The 24,331-nt window shown below is 39.3% G+C and overlaps 1 protein-coding gene across 1 annotated transcript in view; it reads left to right on the top strand.

Annotated features, from left to right (window-relative positions):
- Positions 1 to 24,331, top strand: part of PLXNA4 (plexin A4) — a 1,083,593-nt gene that overhangs the window by 870,890 nt on the left and 188,372 nt on the right. Inside the window, exons 15-19 of the mRNA XM_075345346.1 lie at positions 2,929 to 3,065; positions 5,913 to 6,080; positions 13,424 to 13,517; positions 19,035 to 19,274; positions 23,256 to 23,402. Coding sequence (XP_075201461.1) covers positions 2,929 to 3,065; positions 5,913 to 6,080; positions 13,424 to 13,517; positions 19,035 to 19,274; positions 23,256 to 23,402 — 786 coding nt within the window. The remainder of the gene's footprint in view (positions 1 to 2,928; positions 3,066 to 5,912; positions 6,081 to 13,423; positions 13,518 to 19,034; positions 19,275 to 23,255; positions 23,403 to 24,331) is intronic.

The raw sequence follows: 24,331 nt of genomic DNA, 5'->3' as shown, positions 1-24,331 counted from the left end.
AGGAAAGTGCCGGCGCTGCAGAGGAGAGGGAGGGATTTATCTCAATATCTCCTCCGTTGTCGTCTGATGCGACAATCGCACTGCACTCGCGTTATACCTGTGTAACGCGAGAGCAATGGAATGCTCCATAGACTTGAATGGGTGTGAGTAAAACAAGCTTGCATTGCACCCACAGCATGCTGCGACTGTTTTTTCGGTTTGATTGCAGCTGAGAGTAATAGAGTAATATTAATCTGAGTGGAATGCGATTTTTTTTTTATGGCATTCCACTCACTCTGTATTACTCGCCATGTGTGATAGGCCTTAACATTGAAATTGCAGCACCAAGAAAGAAATGTGATTGAAATTCACAGGTCAGTAGACATGTTATTGATATGCAAATGGTGAAAAAATGAAACAAAATTCTGGAAACATTTAAATTTATTCAATATTGACTATGAGTGTCACGTGCAGAAATACACATACACCTTGGCATGCTATCAATGAGGTTAATAATGGTTGTCTGAGGTATGTTCTTGCACAGTGAATGTACTTGGACATGCAAATCATCAACATCTGCTGCTAACAGCTCCCTTTGCAATTGATGACCAATGAAGTCCCAGATGTGCTTGAGGAAAGACAAGTCCAAAGATGCTGCTTGTTGTGGTAACATGTATAGACTACACAGGCTGTAGTGCTAAAAGTAGCACAAGAAACATGGGATTCAGTATTGTAGTGTTGAAAAATGGCTCCTGGGACACTTTGTAGAAATAGCTGTACCACTGTTACTTATGACCAAATCACTGTAACACCTAGCTGTTAGTGTACCTGGATTGAAGACTAGAAGGGTCCGGCTAACCTACATTATGCCACACAAACCATATTACCAGGAGCAGGACCATTGTAACATTCCCTTTTGATGGCCTCTTCATTGTGTTGCCCACATGTTCTCCATACCATACTATTGTGTCAAAGACAAAAGCTGAACTCATCATTGAAGAGGACAGACCTTCATCCCAGTCTCCATTGCTCATTTCTAGCCTCCATGAGTAACGCTATGAGAAGGTCTTCATGAGGGAACATCATAACTGTCCTAATCCAGAATTATGGTGTTGCCTAACATAATGTATAGTGATCGGAACCCGGTTAGCCTTCATTCCAGTTGTTCTAAAAGTTTGGCTTTACATTTGTTTCCATTTTTCATTATTTGCACATTGTTAACATATTTATTGATCCTGTGATTTTTATAATTTCACAATTCATACTTCTTGGTGTTTCAATTTTGTTCATGATCAGCAAGTCTTCTTTCTTTGCATTGTTGAGATGTGTTCCTATGTAGTATGTGTGTTGAATGTCAGATTTTTTTTTTGTGTGTGAATGATGACATATAAACTTTTAACAGTTGACACTTGAACAGAAATATTCCCTGTGATTCCATATTATCACTCTCCGAGGTCTTCTCTTGTTTGCATGGATTAAACAATTATACATGATAGCTCCCTCTCTGATCATACTGCAAACAGTCACTTAAATATTCATAGTCATATGCTTGAATAATTGATATATCTTTGTATCTAACCCTTCTACTTTCCAATTCAATATTCAACCATTCCCAAGCACTTACCATCATTGCTGTAGTATATGTAATATTTGTACCTTGTGGAATAAGTGCTTGTAGTGTTCAGCTTTATGTATAATGTTTGTGTAAAAGACCCCTGGGGTAGAAATAGTTCATTGCTCTATTCTAGACCCATAATTTAGACTTCTAACATTGGGAATGAAGTATTAGGATTTGTGTTATACGTTATAAAACAAGCAGCATATATTTCAAGATGCCATATGCACTCTTATTACATTGGACTAGTTTTGATCCTTGCCCTTAAATTTCGCACACCCTTATTCTGTTTGATTTAATATATCAAATGTATAAATCCAATGATCCAGCAATATGTCTCATAGATTTACTACTGTTTAGCTAATTCACATTTAGCAGATATTTATGAGAACAGATTTCAATTGTGTGAAAAGCATTACCATGACCGTGTTACCATGCATGTACTCCCTGGTGTACAAAATGGGCCTCTATAAATAACTGACTCCAGTAACTAAACTTTTCTAGAAGTTCAATAAATATATAATTTTATCTGATTGAAATCCAATGGTATAATTAAACTGAAAAGCAAAATTCCAGACATCCTCAGTCATTCAGCATAATGTGAAGAAAAGCATAGTTCTCTACGCTAAACATTACAAAGCTATAAAACTACATATCACGTTACGAAACCTGACCTTCATATTGTAGTAACAGTCCACTAATAAAGTACATACAGGAACTAAAACTGACACTTGCATTTATAGTTGACTTGATATTTCCCAGATCAGATCGGTGTAACTCACGAACAGTCACGGAGCACCGAGTTCAGCTTTCATACCGTCACCAAGTCCATTGTTTTTGAATATCCCGTCACTTCTGCCTAACTCATCACTTGAATACAGATGTTCTCTTCTCCTGCGGTCCTTAGGAGTTTTTCCATTAAAATGCTAATCTAAGTGTACACTCTGCATTTTCATTCCTGTAACAGACGTTTTTATGGTTTATTTTTGTATCATTGTGATCTTCAGTATCAGATTGTAATCATATGTTACTGTGTTATAAATACAAAAATGAATCCCTCTGGGCTTATAGTTTTGCTGGTGGTGGCAAGGTTAAATCCACAATAGTGTTGCACAAAGCTTCAAGCGGATTTGTCTTTTAGCAGATATATGTATGGATTATTACTAGGACAGCTATGGGGCAACGGTTAACGCATTGTGTGAAGTAAAGCTACATGATGCTCCTTGCTGGTCACATATACATAATAGGAATCAGTGTAATCTATGCCAACCCATAAAAACCACCAAAGCTTTGGGTTCAATCTCCCCTTACATGACATTTTTTTTTGTATTTAGAATTTGGCATTGTCTAAACTGGAGCCTGTGCAGGGACCAGTCTCAGGAGGGACACAAGTGACAATCACTGGAACCAACCTGAATGCAGGGAGCAGTGTGAAAGTGATGTTTGGGGAGCAGCCATGTATATTTGACCGGTATGTTACCTTTTTATTATACTATTCACTTATTGAATTAAAAATGGCATATCTGACTTTGGGTTTTACCATTTTTATTATAATTTAATTTCTTGACTCTTGATGATTGGTTTGGGTCAAAATGTTGTTAAAAATGATCATTAAAAATGAAGGACCTGATTCAGCAAGACCAGTGTTGTTCAGGGAGCATTTTTGAGGGTGCATGCAGGAGTCAGAGATGCCTGATTCATTAATCCCTTCACGACTGAGGACGAAACGGTACAGCCTAAATCATAAGGGGTGATTACCACTGGCTGCTGCGGTGAACCGGGGGTAATCCCCGCACATGTCTGCTGATTTGTACAGCAGACATGTGTGCCTCACAGGTGCAGGTGGGTCCGTGATCCACCCACGCCTCTGGGTAGCAGAGCGCCAGCTGTAACAACAATGCAGCATTTCACCTGATCAGAGCAATGCTACCCTGATCAGGAGAAATGAATGAGCAATCAGACTGCTGATCCTTATAGCCTACTAAGGGGACTAGTAAAATAATAAATAAATTAAAAAATCCCTAAAAGTTAAAATTATCCCCCATTCGCCCCATTGGAAATCAAAGGGTTAAAAGAATAAAAAATATATACACATTTGGTAGCGCCGAGTTCAGAAATGCCCGATCTATCAAAATATAACATTAATTAATCTGATCGGTAAACAGCATAGCGGCAAAAAAATTCCACATGCCAAAATTATGTTTTTTGGTCATTGCAAATTTTGTGCAAAATGCAATAATAGGTGATCAAAACATAGCATTTGCACAAAAAAGGTACCATTGAAAACATCAGCTTGAGACGCAAAACATAAGCTGTCATTGAGTCCCATAATCCAAAAAATGAGAACGCTATGGGTCGTGGGAAAAGGCACAAAAAGTGTGCCACTTTTTTTGGACAAACTTCTGAAATTTTTTATCCCCATAAGATAAAAGTAAACCTAAATATGTTTGGTGTCTACAAACTTGTGCCGACCTGAGGCATCATACAGACCTGTCCGATTTACCATATAGGGAACACGGTGAATAAAATATCCCAAAAACAATCATGCACTTTTTTTGTTATTTTTCCGCACTTGGAATTTTTTTGCCATTTTCCAGTAAACTATATGGTAAAACTTATGATTTCATTTAAAAGCACAACTCATCTGGCAAAAAACAAGCCCTCATATGGTAAGGTTGATGGAAAAATGAAAAATTTACAGCTCTCGGAGGTAGGGGAGCAAAAAATAAAAACTGAAAACGGAAAATCCCCTGGTCATGAAGGGGTTAAGAGGCACAAGCCAAGTGTCTGAAAATGCTAAGAGCCTCTATACACCACAAATCTCACTCCAGTTGGATTTGTGGTGTAAGGCATGCTGTAGTTCATCATGAATTTGATGAGTAGGTGTCACCAATTCAGTGTTGCGTAAAAACGTTGCGACTTTTTAATGTGCTCTACATAATTGCTTTGATGAACTGGAGCCGAAATGTGTTACCTTTTAATACACATATATCTTAGACAAACATATTTCTCCAATTTTTCATGAGAATATAGTAAAGTTACAAATTTCATATTATAAGGAACCTGGCATCAAAGTTGCATTGTTTTTGTTAAAGCACTGGCAGGAGGCACTAGCACTCCTACATATCTTTGTAGACATGCCCTACAGAAAAGCTTTATTAGGCAATGTAAAGTGAACCTTAACCACCGTGTACCTTTCCCATAGTTATTTCAGAGGTTTTGGAGCATCATTAGTCACATTCTCATCACTATAATTATCCATGCTCTAAAATGATTGACTTTCCCTGTGACCCCCACATGGTGTATATGAGCAGCCGCCCCTCCCCCCAGTTAAGAGCTGAAAAGAGCAGCAGGGGAGGAGTTCAGTCAGTCGGAGGAGAGCAGCAGAGCAGTCAGGAGTGTGTCTCCTGGGCTGCAGAGCAAGGAGCAGAGCGGTCAGGGGTTGGAGCCCCTGGACTGTGGGAACAAGTCAGGCACTAGGAGGGGACCCAAAGTGGACCGGAGCAGGGTAGTGACCCGCCGGCGGCATCGTGACAGGGAACCCAGAATAGTGCAGGGAAGTGGACTTCCCCCGTTCCAACCGGAGGAGTTAAGCAGACTACAAGGTGCAGTACAACAAAAGAGGGCTCCTGCTCATTGCACCGTGTATGGGGCCAGCACACTCCTCCAAAAGGCTCCCGGTCACCGTCAAGTTTGTTTACAAAGGACTCTGTGTTTTGTGACCACACACATCAGCCTAGCTTCATCCAACACCAAGACAAACGAACAGTGAGTTCCCTGCTCCCTGCAATCCCTGCCACCACCGCAACTCCCAATTGGGCCCCGGGACTACACCTCCCCTACCAGTGGAGGGGATTTCACCTTGCTGCCCCACACCACCAGTCCCGGGCACGGTCCTCAGAGGCAGTGGCGGTGCCACCAAGTCATCACAGAAACCCACGGGTGGCGTCACGTAGAATCTCCCTTACCTAATCCCCTTTTTGTTGTGGAGCCTGGGATCACAGACCGGGTCACGCCACCGTGATACCTACAGAAGTGACCCCTTGGCCCGAATCTGAGTACCCCCTATCCCTGGGCGATACATCTTCATACATGACGTTTAGAGAACTGTCCTCATACATGAAGTTTAGAGAACTGTCCTCATACAGGAAGTTTAGAGAACTGTCCTAATATTTGAAGTTTAAATATTAAATCATTGTTGGAATCTGAGTAGATTTATGATGATGCCATACTATAACTGCAGATATAAGTTGATACTTTTCTTGAATTCAATGTTCTCTGTTTGATTAACTCTTTTTTTCCATTTTTGTTCTGCCAGGAGAACACAATCCGAAATCTTCTGTAACACCACAGCTTCTCTTAAAGGTCTACAGAAAGTAGAAGTTACTGTTCAGATTGACAGAGCCAAGATCCATAAAGAATTGCAGTTTGAGTATGTGGAAGATCCTCGAATTGTGAAGATCGAGCCGGAGTGGAGTATTTTCAGGTACAGGAGCAGTTGTAGTAAATTATGCAGAATCCTGGATGAGATAAATAGCAATTACATTGTTTTCACATGTAGCAGAGCTATTTGTGTCCATTCACGGAGGTCCTTGAAGAAACCATAAATGATAAATAGGTGTAAACCAAACTGATAAAAGGTAAAATAATGATGAGATCTGGAAAATGATTGTATTACATCTATTGTAGTTGCCTCCCATACACAAGACTAAAATTGTCTCAATTTGCTGATATTGACATGATTGAGTGACAGTCGAGTATGTATAGGGACTCTCTACGACAAGTCAAAATTTCTCTCCCAACATCATCTGCTGGATTTCCTAAGGTCTATATTTTTTTTCTTTCCCCATTTACAGTCATGGCCAAAAGTGTTGGCACCCTTGAAATTGTTTCAGAAAAGGAAGTTTTTCTCCCAGAAAATTATTGCAATTACACGTTTTGTTATACACGTGTGTTACAGGGGACCTCCTGGTATAGGAATAGATGAAGATATACTACTATCAGTGGTCAGGGTCCACCGTGCAGTGATGGCAGAACTGCAGCTGGTGGCACAAGGCCCTACTGAAACCCAACAGTAACCCAGTAACTAAGGTACTCTATGTTACAGGGGACACAGAGGTACCAAAAGATGTAAAGAGACTCTGTCCCCTCACAGAGGACCTGTGTATGCAGTAACTGTGTTCTAAGCCACACGATACTGCAGTATGTATACTGAACTCAATTAAATGACAGAGTCAGATAAGGAAATAATATTATAGTAAATAAACAGAACTCTGTTAACTCACAGAATCTATATGGTGCATTACACTTCTATTCCTTCACAGAACGTAACATATATTATTATTATTATATATTATTATAGCGCCATTTATTCCATGGCGCTTTACAAGTGAAAGAGGGTATATGTACAACAATCATTAACAGTACAAAACAGAGTGGTATAGGAGGAGAGAGGACCCTGCCCGCGAGGGCTTACAGTCTACAGGGAAGGGGTGATGGTACGATAGGTGAGGACAGAGCTGGTTGCGCAGTGGTCTACTGGACTGAGGGCTATTGTAGGTTGTAGGCTTGTTGGAAGAGATGGGTCTTGAGGTTCCTCTTGAAGCTTTCCAAGGTAGGGGAGAGTCTGATATGCTGAGGTAGAGCATTCCAGAGTATGGGGGATGCACGGGAGAAATCTTGTACGCGATTGTGGGAAGAGGAGATAAGAGAGCATACATGGTATGTATAAGAGCGGACAAGCAGAACACTAGCCGTATCCTGCTAGCAGAGCTCAGGGTATATGCAGTGGTGAGTGTACAGGGTACTGCTCCTATATTGGCTTGCTATAAATCTTTATTTTTTTATTTTTATTTTATTTTTTTATATAGCGCTAACATATTCTGCAGCGCTTCACATACATCAGGAACGCTGTCCCCATTGGGGCTCACAATCTAAAGTCCCTATTTGTATGTCTTTGGAGTGCGGGAGGAAACCTGAGAACCCGGAGGAAACCCACGCAGACACAGGGAGAACATACAAACTCCTTGCAGATGGTGTCCTTGTTGGGATTCGAACCCAGGACCCCAGCGCTGCAAGACTGCAGTGCTAACCATTGAGCCACCGTGCCGCCCATGTTATTTGATTGGAGAGTCACTTGTAGGATATAGTGGCTCCGGTTACAAATATGGTACAGCCAGTTAGCCACTGGTCCCAAAGCCGCCCAAGCCCGATATCACTGGAGCCTAGCTTCGCCAGCTACTGACCCTAACTCAGTCAATGGATATGACCGCAACACCTCACTCTAACTTGCCTCCTGACCCTCAATGAGTCCGGTCGGACTTCGCCGCCTAACCCTATCTCAGATGTGTACAGCAGTATTCACGAAGACGAGTGCGTACCTCCATGTGACTGTCAGGGCTATTTATCACCTCTGTACCGCCCACAAGATGGAGGAACCACATGTAGCCAGCCCCTTTGGCCAATCAGAGCCCTACACATCACTGATGATGTTACGGTGGCCAATAAGAATGTTCCACATCACTGATAATGTCACCGGCCAATAGGAATGCGCCACATCACCAATGATGTCACGGCGGCCAATGGGCACGTGCCACATCACTGATGATGCCACAGCGGCCAATGGGAACGTGCCAGATCACTGATGATGTCACGGTGGCCAATGGGGACGTGCCACATCACTGATGATGCCACGGCGGCCAATAGGAACATACCACATCACTGACATGCTCAGATAGTGGCAAAAGACCCATAGGAATCCTGCACATGCTCAGTAGGCTCTTTTTGACACTTAGTGTCAGGATGCCAAAAAGTCCTGGTCAGTATCTGTGTCTCAGAAGAACGGACCAAGCGACTTCGGGTACAGAGAGAAACTGCTCCAGAAGGCAAATGAGGAACCCCCGTACCCCGGTTCATGATAACGTGTTTATTTACTTTGTGTATTAGAACAACACAAAAAAACCCTGTAAAATACGGCCAAACATAATTTTTGCCACCTTTAACTTAATATTTGGTTGCACTTTCTTTGGAATAAATAACTGCAATCAATCACTTGCTATACCCATCAACAAGTTTTTTACACCTCTCAACTGTAATTTTGGACCACTCTTTTGAAAACTGTTCCAGGTCTCTCATATTTGAAGTGCGCCTTCTTGTAAAGGCAATTTTAAGATCTCTCCACAGGTGTTCAATGAGATTTAGATCTGGACCTATTGCTGCCACTTTAGATCTATCCAGAACTTTATCTCCATCGATTTCTGGGGGCTTCCTGAAGTGTTTGGGTTCATCCTGCTGGATGACTTATGACCTAGGGCGCAATCCCAGCTTTCTTACACTGGGCATTATATTGCAAGCCAAACTTTTTGTTAAACTTCAGACTTCATGATGCCTTGCACACAGTTAAGGCCTCAGTGCCAGAGGCAGCAAGATAACTCCAAAACATCTTTGAACCTCAACCATATCTGACTGTAGATACTGCATTGTTTTCTTTGTAGGCCTCATTCCCTTTTCGGTAAACAGTAGAATGATGTGCTTTACCAAAAAGGTTTGTCTTGGTCTCATCTGTCCACAAAGCGATTTCCCAGAAGAATTTTTGCCTACGTACATTTTGGCAACTTACAGTCTAGCTTTTTTATGTCTCTATGTCAACAGTGGGGTCCTACTGGGTCTCGTGCCATAGTATTTCATTTCATTCAAATATTGACGGATAGTTTGCACTGACACAGATGCATCCTGAGACTGCATGACAGCTTGAATTTATTTGTAACTTGATTAGGGCTGCTTATCAACCATCCGACCTATCATGTGTTGCAAACTGTTATCAGTTTTTCTCTGTTGTCCACCTCCATGGAGATTAGCTATAGTGCCATGAGTTGTAAACGTCTTTATTGTTTTGTGCACCTTGGACAAAGGAAGAAGAAGATCTCTGGCTAAGGACTTCTAACCTTGAGATTGTTGATATTTTTCAACAATTTTGGTTCTCAAGTCCCAGTTCTTTTCTCCTCTTTCTGTTGTCCATGCTTAATGTGTTACACACAGATACACAATACAAAGATTGAGTCAATGTCTCCCATTTTATCTGTTGTCAAGTGTTTTTTTCATATTGCCCACACCTGTTACTTGTCACAGGTGAGTTTAAACGAGCATCAGGTGCTTGAAACAAAGTTATTTATCCATAATTTTGGAAAAGTGTCAACAATTTTTTCCGGCCCACTTTTAGGGTTTTGTGTGAAACTTTGTTCAATTTGCCTTTTTCTCAGTTTTTTTGTGTGTTGTTCCAATACGCACAAAGGAAATAAACATGTGTATAACAAAACATGTCTAATTGCAATAATTTTCTGGGAAAAATACTTCATTTTCTGAAACAATTTCAAGGGTGCCAAAACTTTCGACCATGACTGTAAGTCACTGCTGGAAGAATCTTGCAGTGTCTCTCTTATAGAAAGGACATGAGCATTCAGCCAAGCCGAGCGCTTCTATGTATGATGTATTTTGGAGACATAGCTGTCGGCCGACATCTATCTAATGTGTATGAGGCCGTTAGCTCTGCTACATCTACAATCTAAAGCTTTACAAATATTTACTATTCTCCCCACAAAAAAGTATCAAGCACAAATACTTTAGGAGCATTACATTGTGATATAGTATAGCACTTATGGGATTTTGTCACCTTATTGATTATTACTAAAACATTAGATCTATATATAGAAGCCTTTGAAGAGGTAAGAAGAGGAAATATAGGAACAGATTATATTATGGAAGCGCTATGATGTTTCAAAAAGCCTTTTTCTTTGTACCTGTCACTTTTTTCCTTTACAGTCCCAAACATACTAAAAGACGTATTTAGCATTGCATGCCAAACCGAAGATCTAAGCAGAGGAATATGTGACTTGGGTAAAACATTCGACATCGCTACAAATCCTTCCAATTAGTGCATCATACAGAAAGAATACCCAGAAATGTGTTTACATCATTTTATTTAGAGGCGATAGGACAATTTGCAAGCTTGAGATTCGGCATGCCTTAGCACAATTATACCCAACAAGCAGGACGGGAAACACAGCATCAGGTCTGAACATTAGTCCAATAAAGGCTAGACAGTATGCTACAGCGTAGTAAAGAAATCCATCGCTGGCTTATTATTGTACAATAACAGCTATGCAATTTACATGAGTCTTCAATATGAGCCAGGAACGTGTTAAATTCATATTTAACCCTTGTCTGGTACCATGGGGTCAATGTGACCCCATGCAGATTGCATATATAGTTGCCAACACATGTTGTTCCTATCTATTATGGCCTCTTATGTATTTTATTATGAAGGTTCAGCTGACATATTGCACATGCTATTTTCAGTTGTACTCTTTTTTTAGTTTATAGCTATATAACCATAAAGGACGGTGGGGTCACTATGACCCTATGGTACTGTTTGTGTAATAAGGCAAAAATTCTATTTTTTTTATTTTAGGAGACAAATATGGCAAAGAAGATAAGACTGAGTACTGAAGCAGACATAATTGCTGCTCTAGGAGAGTGATAGTGTGAATCATGAGAAAAGAACAAAAGTTGATAATAAAACAGTAGTTTACTGCTGATAATTCCAAATATGAAAATTGAACATTTCTATTACTTTACCCATGGCCATGTTTGATGTAAATGTCAATTTTTCACATGTTTATTAGATTTAAAAAAGATCAAAGGACGACTGAAGTTGTGTATTTCATTAATTTTCAACAGTCCTGAACTAAATACCTGTATAGAAATACTAAATTTAATGGTGGAGTCGTATAGACCACATGGTACGGCTCGTGATTTTTTTCATGGTACCAGACAAGAGTTAACAACAGTGCAAATTAATGCAGTGCACATATGGGATTAAATGCCGCTGATAATAGTCACACCAGAGACAGACCGCAGGGGTAATATATGCTATAAATCCCGTGAATTGAATTAATTGACTGAATTTATCCCTAACTCAAATCTCAAATAACCTCCAGAGCAACCCTGCTCTGAGCCTTCCTTCTCGGAATTCATCCATTTCTAAGATTCACGGAGAAAGGTGGTAGGCAGTCTGCATTTAGTTAGATCAGTAATCCCAGCATTAGTGAGTATATTATGCCATAAATACAGTTGACCCAGGAAATAGGGTTGCTAGTGGTTCTATTATTGAATAAAGTCTGGTCATCCCTTGGCATACCTGGTCTTGACTAATGTTGATCTATTGAATTTATGAACGTGGAAGTTTTGGAAGGAATTTTGGTGATTGGATCTGGAGCCAAAATTAAGTATTCAGTGATTGGAAATGTATAGGGTTAATTCAAGTTGCTTTAAAGAGGTTGCCTAAGATGATAAAAAGGGTTTAATTTTCTCCCCAGTGTCTATTGGCAGTTCTTGATATTGCAGATTAGCTACATTGAACTAAATGAGGAACCAGACATCATCAGTCGAGATGAGCGAGCCTGAGGTTTGGTGTTTGGTGTTCATATCGAACAGAGGTTTAACAAAAATACCAGACATCATCAGTAGAGAGGAGTGAACCCAAGGTTTGGTGTTTGGTGTTCGTACCGAACACAGATTTAACAAAAATACCAGACATCATTAGTAGAGATGAGTGAACTTAAGGTTTGGTGTTCGTACCGAACACAGATTTAACAAAAATACCAGACATCATCAGTAGAGATGAGTGAACTTAAGGTTTGGTGTTTGGTGTTTGTGTCAAACACAGGTTTAACTAAAAAAATAGAGTTTGGGTTCAGAGTTCTGGTGCTTTACATGTAATAACCACTCACGTGAGCATCGCTATGATCAGGTATGATTGGTCTTTAGCCCAGTGCAAACCTCTTGCAGTGTTTGATCGGCTTACACTAGAGGTAAGAACAGTATGATCAGATGTAGTGTGTATAAAAAACAATGGAAAAAATACCGCCCAACATCCCCAGGAAGTGTTCTGTTTATGGCTGGCTGAATGTGAGCGGAGACCCAACTGTACAATTAATTAGTGACTTCCATAGGGTTCAGGTCAAGTCCAGTTCCCAAACCGAACTTTATCTAAAGTACAGCTGAACCCAACCAAACTTCCACAGGTTCACTCATCTCTAATCGTCAGAGGTGATGCAAAGTAAAAAAAATAAAATGAAATACAACTGTATGTTTATACTAGGATTGTGGCTTTCATTAATAACAGAAGCCACAATACAATGTGGGAGCTGTCAGATGTGTCATTCTATTATGCTGTATCTTGCGCCATATTCTCTATCAAATAAGCTCGAAACAGCAACTGAAATTCCAAACAGAGCCTGAAACACAGATGTGAGAGTAGAGTCTAACCCTAGACATCCTCTTTAGGTGCTCAACATATTCTATATATTTTCTTGTATTTTTCTTTTCATAGCAAATCATTACAGTATGTTACAGTAGAAGAGCCTGAAAGTCAAAATGTAAATTTCTGTATCTCCTCTTGCTACTCACAATTTTCGAATATTGGAATGAAAGCTTTCACTGTTCTTTGCATGCGATTCCCTGCTGAGAAAATCACAGTCTAATATATGATCCTACTGCTGGCCTTCTATTATTAGCCAGAACAGAAGCGAGTGCGCGGATACACCACAGGATTGAACTGATTGGACATCTGTAGCACTCCATGAATATATGATACACTCGTCCACTAATCCTCGTATTCTAATTAATCATAATATCACATTTTAAGGGGCAATTCATGTTACCAACATAGATTTTATATGATTCTATAGTATTTAGCATGCTGTTTTCTATGCAGTAATTCTTTTATGGTACAAATGTATATCTCTTATCATAATGTACTGTATTTTCTAGTGGGAACACTCCTATATCAGTTTGGGGCACTAATCTGGACATTATAAGGAATCCTCAAATAAGAGCCAAGTTTAATGGAAAAGAGCACATCAATGTAAGTGAGGTTTATAATGTGTCATTATGTATTTATGCCTTTCTTAAAATATATTTTCTTGCATTCTGTGATGTCGCTGGCGAGTGAGATTTTTTCCCCATACATATACTTTGTGCAAATGCTATCTCCTTAACAAAGTTGTATGATAGAGAAAAACTTTCATTGATTAAACCACTCTAGAAGGAGAATTTTCGTGCTAAGTAGCACTTTGCACCCCAAAAAATATTTTTCATGACATGCACCATATTTATTATGTGATGTAGACACTGTCTGCACTTTGTCTAATAATGGGAGATTACCTTACTGAAATGTGGTGGGACTTAGTGGAAATGGGCATGGTCTAACTTGTAAGTCCATGGTCACAATTAATCAAAGCAAATTTGCCAGTATTCTAGTGTACATTGCTTGGAAAAGTCATAAAATTTTGTTGCTACTCAGAGTTGCTCAAACATTTTGTGATCTTTGATGTCTTCACTCCATTTTTTCCAAGCTAAACCAAAATGGGCAGAGCTGGGGTGTGATGGTGCCAGTGGCAGGCACAGACAAAAAAGAGCCCCTATGTAAATGCAGTATATGGGCCCTTTGCTGTCTAATAGCTGTTTTATTATAGAAGATCCTTGCGGTTTTGGAGCTGGAAATGGGACCCCCCTATCTCTTTGGACCCTGTGCAGCTGCACAAGCTGCACCAATGATATGTCTACACCTGATGGGTGCGTAATGCCACATCTTGTATAATTCATTACAAGCCTTGGCATCACTTATCCCAAAAATCAGTTTGGGACAGGTGTAAAGCCTGCTTTACACCTTTCAATTAAGCATACAATATCGTATGCGATGTGACACACCCCCATCGTATGTGCTGCACGTTCAATTTGTTGACCGTGACGCACAATCGATTAAAAGCTGTCACACGTACTTACCCTTCCGTACGACCTCGATGTGGGCGGTGAACATCCACTTCCTGGAGTGGGAGGGACGTTCGGCGTCACAGCGGTGTCACGCGGCAGCCGGCCAATAGAAGCGGAGGGGCGGAGATTAGCGGGACGTAAACATCCCGCCCACCTCCTTCCTTCCGCATTGCCGGCGGGACGCAGGCAAGATCTGTTCATCATTCCCGGGGTGTCACACACTGCGATGTGTGCTGCCTCGAGAATATTGAACAACCCGACGTGCAATTTTTAGGAAATGAGCGACGTGTATGCGATGAATGGTTTTATGTTCAATCGCAGTCGCATGTAGCTGTCACACGCTACAACACCACTAACGATGCCGGATGTGCATCACTTATGACGTGACCCCGCCGACACATCGTTAGATATGTTGTAGCGTGTAAAGCGGGCTTAAGACTTCTAGCATGGCGCACAGAGGCACACACCACTCGTCAGACACTCCTGATTCATGAAGAAGTGTGCACCTATTCATAAATCCGTAGCATCTGACAAGTGGCATGTGCCTGACTCCACCACACTCCCTCATCAAGGCTAGCGATTTTCCCAAGGCTTATGTGCTAAGAATTTCACTGAAATTGTGGTTTTGGCACAACATTTTGGCACAAAATAAGCTTTCTAATAAGTGGGGTAAACTTAGACTAGACAGTCTAATAATATCCAAGATTCATCAAACAGCAGGGGTCCCTCTTAGACGATTTAGTCTAAGTTTGCACTGTCTTAGAATATGCCCATAGGGCTTTCTGCAATCAGATTTATCTATAGCTATTTTTTTTCCTTTTATACTACTATATCTTAAACATGTTGATTTCTAAGACTTCCCCTTTAATAATATTGATTTGTACCATTTACAAGAATAATACATAGCTAAATAATAACTAGCAGTGAAGCTGGATAAGCTTTCACCATAGCTGTCTTAAAAGCATATACAGATGTGACATTGCTCATTCTCAATCCCTCACATAGGATTAAAGTCACAATAATGAAGGCCATTAGGATGCTTTGTATGTCACATCTGGCTTATCACTCTCTTGACATGTGAGCCAAATGGCTTTATGGCCAGGGTGATTTGTGCTGGATTGATTCCAGCTCTATGATAATGCCTCATCTTTCCTCCAAGTGTTGTATGAATACATATATACAAGTGATTAAAGATTTAAGGTGAGGATCTCTGAAAAATCTCCTATACGGTGAGTACAAGTCAACAATCTCTTTAATAGTTAACTCTCTTCTGACCAAACAATTGTATGTTTTATACAGTAGATACTTATATTCCAACAATCGTTACATCTTTCATGGGTTAATAAAAACATAAGAATAGTTTATTAAATGTTCATTAATCAGATTAATTTAATATTAAGTATATTGAACAGCCATGTAGCATTATTTGTAATCTAGGACTACAAGAAATCACACAATTGTATAAAATGTTAGGGAACCATTATAGACTGTTATCAGCCAACCATGCAGCTTTCAAAAAATACTGTCAGAGTCAGCAGAAGAAGTGGGTGGCATTGCATTCTCCTTGTGTTGGTGTGAGTTTATTTCAGAGCAATTATTTTTAATATGTCACCAATATCAATCCTGGGACAACCACTTTAATAAGTAATATTTTTTACTGGGCTGTCAGGGGTTTCATTTCAGGGCTTTGTGCTGCAAATAAAGTTCTTCAACCCCAGACTCACCCAATCATGCTTTTATGGATCTTGCTGTGTGCACTGGAATAGTCATGTTGGACCAGGCCTTCCCCATTCAGTTCTCCCAAAAGCATATACCATATATACTCAAGTTTTTCAGCACATTTTTTTATGCTGAAAATGCCCCCCCTGGAGTGAAGGTCCCACAAACAATTATTCTCACCTTTCCTCTGTTCCCAGGGTGTCCTCTTACCTGCTTCTTATGGACCACAGACACATAGACCCCTTGGTGATCGGTGCAGGGGCCACTGCTATTGTTGTTAGTGTTTTACTTCACTTAAATGATTTGCGGCACCGCAAAGCACTCAAGTGAAGTAAAGCGCAGATGACAACAGCAGCTGCCCCGTGTACTGGCTGAGATCACCGAGGGGTCTATGTGCCTGCAGTACACAACAGACAAGTAAAAGGACATCGCAGGAATGGAGGACAGATGAGAGAATTTTTTGGTGTATGTGAACAACGGCATTATATGGAACAAGAAGGGTACCGGAATGAGGACATTAGTAAAGGATGAGACACATTACTACAGGAGCCAATATGGGCACATTAATACATGAGATAATATGGGCACATTAAAACAGAAGACAATATAGGCACAGTACTACAGGGGACAATATAGGCACATTAGTACAGGGGACAAAATGGGCACATTACTACAGGAGACAATATGGGGACATTACTTCAGGGAACAATATGGGCATATTACTAACGGGGACTATATGGGCACATTACTACAGGGCACAATATGGGCACATTACTACAGGAGACAGTATGGGCACATTACTAAAAGGGACAATATAGGCACATTACTACTAGAGACAATATGAGCGCATTACTACAGGAGACAATATGGGGACATTACTACAGGAGACAATATGGGCACATTACTACAGGGGATAATAGGGGCACATTACTACAGGGGACAATATGGGCCGAATAACATATGTTAAGACTTGGTTCAGGTGATCACTTAATCTGAAGAACATTAAGTAGAATGAGGTGTACTCTGGTTGGAATTCAACTGACACTGGAATGGAATGGCTGTCAGACATGTAGAGAAGCTGATCTTTATAAAACTGTGCAGTCGTCTCTTAAATTTTTTCCAGAGTTTTATATACAGTATATATATATATATATATATATATATATATACACTGTATATATATATATATATATACAGTATATATATATATATGTATATATATACAGTATAGATGAGTTTTCGAACCGTGAGGGAGGCGGGTGTTAACGCTGAAACGCATAGTCCTATCTGCGCTTTTTTCCTGCGTTAATTGCTGCTCTGAATCGCTTGGACCATTTTATTTTTATGGATTCATGAATAAAGTGAAGGAATTTTCAACAGCATCCTGGATTGCTCACGTTAATGCTGGATACTGCTCTGCCGTTATTTATATAAATATATATATATATATATATATATATATATATATATATATATGTACTATTAGGCAGTGCCAGCTGTTACTTGGCCATATAGAATGCAAATACCAATACAGTATCTTATTATAACCTATCTGATGTTTAATGCCTAAAGAACAGTACCACACTTTGCCTAAGTTTCAGTGCTAAACAGTGCACAGATCATTAACCGTTATATACATAGAATAAGTTATGTTTCATACATACATAGAAAATCTATTTGATAATTCTTAACAGTGTCTAATCAAAATTGTTGTAAAATTGATATTAACAATCGAGGTGGCCATCAGCTTCAGATCGCAGGCCCTCTGTGGTGCCCTGATTTAGCAGGAACATACTCTGTTCACTTGATATATACTCCAAAGGCCAACCATTTTGTCAAGATTTGACTTTTATTCTAGACTCACTATGCTAAGTAGGATAAAAAGCTTAGAGGTTATCCTGGTTTTGTGTGAAAGTCTATAGTCACTACTATGTGACTGCAAACTTGTATATCTTTACATTGTATACAGCACGCACAATCAGGATTCTCCAAGACCAGGCGATCATTACCTGCAAGTATATGATTTACATACTCCTGGCCACATTCCAACTAGACATGTATGGCCTCACTCAATTCAAACAAGTTTACCAAGGCCACACATGTCTAGTTGGAATGTGGCTGTAAGAACACATTTCGAATGCTTATGGACATATATCCGGCCACACTCGGAACTGGCATCGGAGGATCCTGACAGAGCATTCTGTATGCAATTTGAGGATTCACAAGTCTGCAGTTACCTAGAATGATTGCAGGCTATTGTAACAAACTTTGATAACCCCTTTAAATTTCATGATTTATCTGTTGTATCTAGCTATGCAAGGCCAACCAATGATATATCATTGATTATAAAAATCACCCATATTTGTCTGTATTGTATTATAAGAAAGCGATCATTCTAAATCACCTAGATTTCAAAGCTTGTTCTGTCATTATGTGGACAATAAAAGATGTCTTCCGCGTGATCTGTTATGTAATATTGGATAGAATATACTTGTAATGTATCTAAGAAAATATATTCTATACCTATGTAACCTGCCCAGTGACAAAGCCGTCTTATTAATGCAGCCATGTCCTTCTGTTCAAGCAGTTCTGTGTCTGAGTCTTTTCATCAAAGCTCACAATGGCTCTGATGTAAAGAGTGACTTGTTAATCTTCAGTCGCTTTGTGTGCAGAATGAATTGTATTGTATTACCACTATAAAGAAAGATTAATTATACTGAGGTTTTGGACTAAATGTACTGGACAGCAAAATTTATAACAATGTGCTATCAGTTGAATTGCTATAGTAAATGATAATTATTAAGTAACTACATCCAATCTGAATACTTGTGTTATATAGTAATTTGATGGCATAAACCATTATTGATATTTCTTCATTATCGTTGCACAGAACTGTACGGTGCTGAACGCTACAGAGATGACCTGTCAAGCTCCAGCTGTAGCTGTAAATTCTAACAATCAACCTGATGTCACCGAGCGGCCAGAGGAGTTTGGCTTCATAATGGACAATGTGCAAGCATTACTGGTCCTCAACAAAACCAATTTCACGTATTATCCAGATCCAGTGTTTGAGTCCTTCAACCCTTCTGGGATTTTGGAACTAAAGCCAGGAAGTCCCATAATATTAAAGGTAATAGGACTTGAAAACCTAGTCACTGGAGTTTAGACTGCTGGTGTAATGTCTGCCTGGAACCACAGTCTCAGGATGGCTGTCACGGATAGGCTAAAGGCTAGCCGCCCTCTAAGCAGGATCCCGAAAACCTCGAAACCCATTAACCCCTGTCTTGGAATTACTACAGGGCCCTGGAGAATGCTACCTGTGGAAGGCTACAATGCCAAGAAGAGTAGTCCTCAGACAGGGTCGAACCAGAGATACAGAAAAGGGACAAAATCATCAGACAAGAGCATAGTCAGGAAATCAGGCTAAGGTCAATACTGGAGATGGCAACAAGGTATAAAAATGGCAGACAGGAGAGTAGTCAAAGAGCAGGCAGGGGTCAAAACAGGGATCAATATACAGAGCAGCATGAGAACCAGAAATAATCAGGATAAACTAGACTTTATATCTTGCAGCGACCAGCAGACAGGAGGATGAATAAGAAGGGTGTGATGCCTTTCCATTGGCTATGGCTGAAAGGTGGTAACTTCAGCTGGAAGGCACACGACACGACACTCAACCAGTGGTACTGCAGGTCCCAGGGAAACCCAACTTAGTGGATGAGTGGGGTCTACGCCCACCAGAGCTACAGGTACTGACTCCTCCTCTATCACCAGCACTGCCCACGGCAGGAATATGGTGGCGCCTGGTGACACAAGGAGAAGTCGCAGGAGCAGAGTCTGGTGGAAACGTGACAGGTGGTAGACCCACAAATTATGAGAACAGGGCCCAACACCCCCTTAGAATAAATAAAGATCTGATGACCATGTGTGACCACTTGTGTACCGTTGACGTTCCATGGAAAGTCTAGACAATTATTGGTGCAGTGATCGCACATGCTCAGTAACAGTTTATTTTCACAGAGTAATTTGGACTTCCCCATTCTTGGTATGAGTATGATCCTCCAGCAATTATACATTGTTTAATTTATCCTTGAAATAGGTGATACATTTTGTTTATGAGAAAACTAATTTAATATAAGTATACCTTGGATGAAAATGGGTAAGAGATTAAGCAGAATTTTTCTTGGAACAACTTCTTTTCTGCAGTGGTAACTTACATAGTATTACCTAGAGTTCTATGGAAAACCAGAGAAAACACATTATACAAAAATAAGCCACTTCGCTCTGCACCATTTGTAAAAAGATATATTTATGCTTCTTTTTAACATGTGATATTTTGGTGGCCATTTTTCCTATGTATTCTGCATTTACCAAGTTCATGATCAATGCTTTATATTTTAGTATGGTTTCATCCAGCATAGGCAATAGGAAACTACGAGTTTCTAATTATTGATTTATATTTATTACTGAAAATAATCATACATTGCTACAAATAGTGCTTGTAAATGTTTTAAATCCATGTTTTATGTTGAAAGAGTTACCTTTATTCTAAAGCACGGTCAGTTAACAAATGTCAGCCCTAGACAACATGTTTCTCCTATCTCTATTAAACATCAGAGTTTAATGTAATTTTTATTAGTCTAAGGTCCTTTGGCTAGCCATCTCTTCATGCCTCAAAGTGTATTAGCATTTTGCATACCTGAAACATTCCACTAAAATGAAGTACATTGCATACAAATACTATATCATCGTTAACGCATATTGCATACTTATCATTGCCATTAACCCATATAAATGAGAATAATTTAAATGTATAGATATTTGTCTTCTTCCACATTTAGTAACAGCTTACCACTGATGGCCTGGGATCGCCCGTTTAGATTATTTGTGACAATGGTACCGTTGCACTAACTATATACTTACAGTATTCCTATACTCCATTCCTTAAATATACCCGGCAAGTGAAGTTTTTAGGATCATCTTTTTCATGCATAAGTGAAAAATTTTTTGATCTGTAATTGTCAGTGCCCCATGAATAGACACACATGTTCACCTTTGTGGGAATGTTTAAATGATGACTTCGAAGTAGAGATGAGCCGACCCAAACTTTAAAGTTTGGTATTGGTGCCGAACAGAGACTTTACAAACAAATCAGTGTTGGGAGTTCGGATGCTGTTCATATGCTAACCACTCATGCAAGAATCACTGTGCTCCGGTACATTTGGTGCTCAGCTCAGGGTTAGCCGCCTGCAGTGTTTGAATGTCTCACACTGTGGGTAACAACAGCGTCATCGGATGTAGTGTGTACAATAAAAAAATGAAAAAGCCGGCCCTACCTTTCCCGGAAGTGTTCTGTGTTTAGCTCTCTGTATGTGGGCCGAGGGTTCAACTGCCCAGTCAGTGAGTTCCAATGTGATTCAGCTCAGATCCGGGTCCAGAACAGAACTTTATCCAAAGTCCATCTGAACCTGCAGAAACCGAACATCCAATGGTTTGCTCATCTCTAATTAGAGGTACTTGAAGACTGGAATTAGAAACATTGTAGTAGGGTACTAAATTAAGCATTAAGAGAAGACCTATAAATTGAAGAAAAAAACATAAAAAGTTATAGTAGATTTTTCATCTGAAATATACTACATTAAAAAATTAGTTGGTTTCTCTCAATTTTACAATAATGCAGGTATAACTTTCAGTTTAGCATAGAGAGTATACAATCTGGTGATATTCTCTTGTTTACGAGGTATCAATTGTGAGGGGATAAGCAAATTCTATATATCATCTATATGGAAAAATGGAGCTTTGGCCGGATTTTGCCTGTTTTCCCTCTTTGGCAATTCACGCTGGTCAATAGAATATCATGGGAAAATCAATTTACCTAATTTTTTTATAAACTGCCCACAATAATTTTTAAGATGGTGAATTAATTCGCCAACACATTCCAAAGTGAAGTGAATCAGCACAATACAAACCACCCAAAAGATTATCTCATCTCCAGCCAAGAGCTTTAACTTTACTACATATAGAATATTGCGATGTAGCAGCAAAGTAAAAAAAGGTCCCTGTGCAATATACAACCCAAATATAAACTGCTGTTTAATAAATACTCTGATGAAGGAGGACATAGCAGCGTGTAAGAGTTAACCTGCAAAAATAAAGGAATCAGATTAATCCTGTAGAGGATTAATTTGAATCTCTTACTTATTAAACACATACATCCACAGCCAAGCCATACTCTAGAGAAGGATGTCACAGGATTTACCTCAGGTGCTGTTCTGGCCTCCTTCTTCTGCTGTTCCTTAATACACAGTATTCCATTGTATTCTTGTAGTCTTCTAATATATATATATTTTTACCTCACTCAACAATGAGGTAAAACAGTAAGGTAGCAACACAGGTGTCCTCTCTGCCTCCATTCTGCACAATCCCAGTCCCCCACATTTGGATCTCCCAGTTCAGAAGCATGAAGTCTCAAACAGCTGTCAAAATAGTTAGACAGCAGAGAACCCTGACTTCAACTGACTTCATTTGTTCTTTTTAAAGGACCAGAACTGTTATCACTAAATCAGACAGGGTTGTTTTTTTATATTCCTCATTATTTATATTTGTAGAACGTTTTATATTTTGATCTCCTTTAAATTCATTAAGTTTTCCAGGAAGTAATGAGTTATTTTTCAGTATATATTGTCATTGACAGCCTTGTGTATAAAACTAGTAGGCATAAATGTCTATACAAAGCAATCAATTTTAAAAAAAAATGTTAAAAGGCAAAGAAGTAATTTGATTGGTTGCAATAGGCAGAAGGTCCATATTTTTTATACTTACTACTATATATGGATTACCCATACGCTGACTTATGAACAGTGTTATGATTTATTTTTTTTACACTGCTCATGTTTTCATAGTGTTATTATTACCTTATTGTGAATTCAGGAAAAGAATCTTAGCGTATGTAGTCGTTGACAACTTTCATTATTTTCCACCAATGTAATTGAGCTCCATCCTTTTCAACATGAGCCCTTACCTTAACCTCTTATTTGTATTAGTGGTAGCACAGTATCTGTACTAAATCAGATATTGTTTTAATGTTCTATATGTTCACCTTTTATTGCAGGGAAAGAATTTAATTCCACCAGTTGCTGGAGGCAATATGAAATTGAAGTACTTCATGTTCATTGGGGAGAAACCATGCACGGTAACGGTGTCAGATGTCCAACTTTTGTGCGAGTCCCCAAATCTCACTGGTCGTCACAAAGTAATGGTAAGCACTTAAATGACCCTTAAAGGAATCAGACTTCAATTCCAACAAACATGTGGATATTCCCTATATTTTCTGTATAGACATCTTATTATTTTTTAATATAATAAAGTAAAAATATATACTTTTTTGTTTTTAAACCACAAAGTTTGTCAGTTATTATAACACTTCCTTTGCAAACAAAATAAAACAAAACAAGTTTTGGGTATGGTCCCTACTGTTAAAGGGACTTTCAGGTAATGTAAATTAGCTTTAAGGCCCTTAAACATAAATAAGATGGGTGAAACCACAGATTTACTGATAGCATTCTATAAGAAGATGCATTGCTTCGTCATTGAGTGTGGAACCCCGATATGAAGTTATGGTACCCTGTTTACGTTCCCCTGTGTTTTTTCACCATGTATTCATATTACTTGTCTGGCTCACGTATCATGGATTAGGTCGTTCATGACCATTTGAGATAAGCCGTAATGAATTTGTTTTTTATCAATTAGTTGATCAGTCTAAATATAAATCTAGATACTGTAGCTATTTAAGACAAAATGCACATGTGATTTCAGATAATTTTAATAATGTCTATTGAAAGAAACTGCATTATACTTTTACCATGTCAGAGTGGTGTTTCTGGAGTTTATCTAAATCTATGACTGCTTTCTGCTTTCCTTTTTTGTAATTCAGGCCCTTTTACACAGGCTGATAACTAGTCAAACCAGTGGTTCTGCGAATTCTTGTTTCCAATAATGGGGCCTTGTAGCCATAACAGATATCATCCAATGAATGATTATACACTTATTAATCAGCCAAGTAAACAGGAATGCTTTAGCAACACTATGCAAATAGTATGTGATCCAAACAATCATATTACCAATGTTTCATATCCATCTGGTTTAAAGGAGCTTTAAAGGGAACCTGTCACCAGATTTGGCAACTAT

Source organism: Anomaloglossus baeobatrachus, chromosome 4 (genome assembly GCF_048569485.1).
Source record: "Anomaloglossus baeobatrachus isolate aAnoBae1 chromosome 4, aAnoBae1.hap1, whole genome shotgun sequence".
Taxonomy (NCBI): Eukaryota; Metazoa; Chordata; class Amphibia; order Anura; family Aromobatidae; genus Anomaloglossus; species Anomaloglossus baeobatrachus.
The sequence above is the reverse complement of the archived record's forward strand: the minus strand, read 5'-3'. Positions and strand labels throughout refer to the sequence as shown.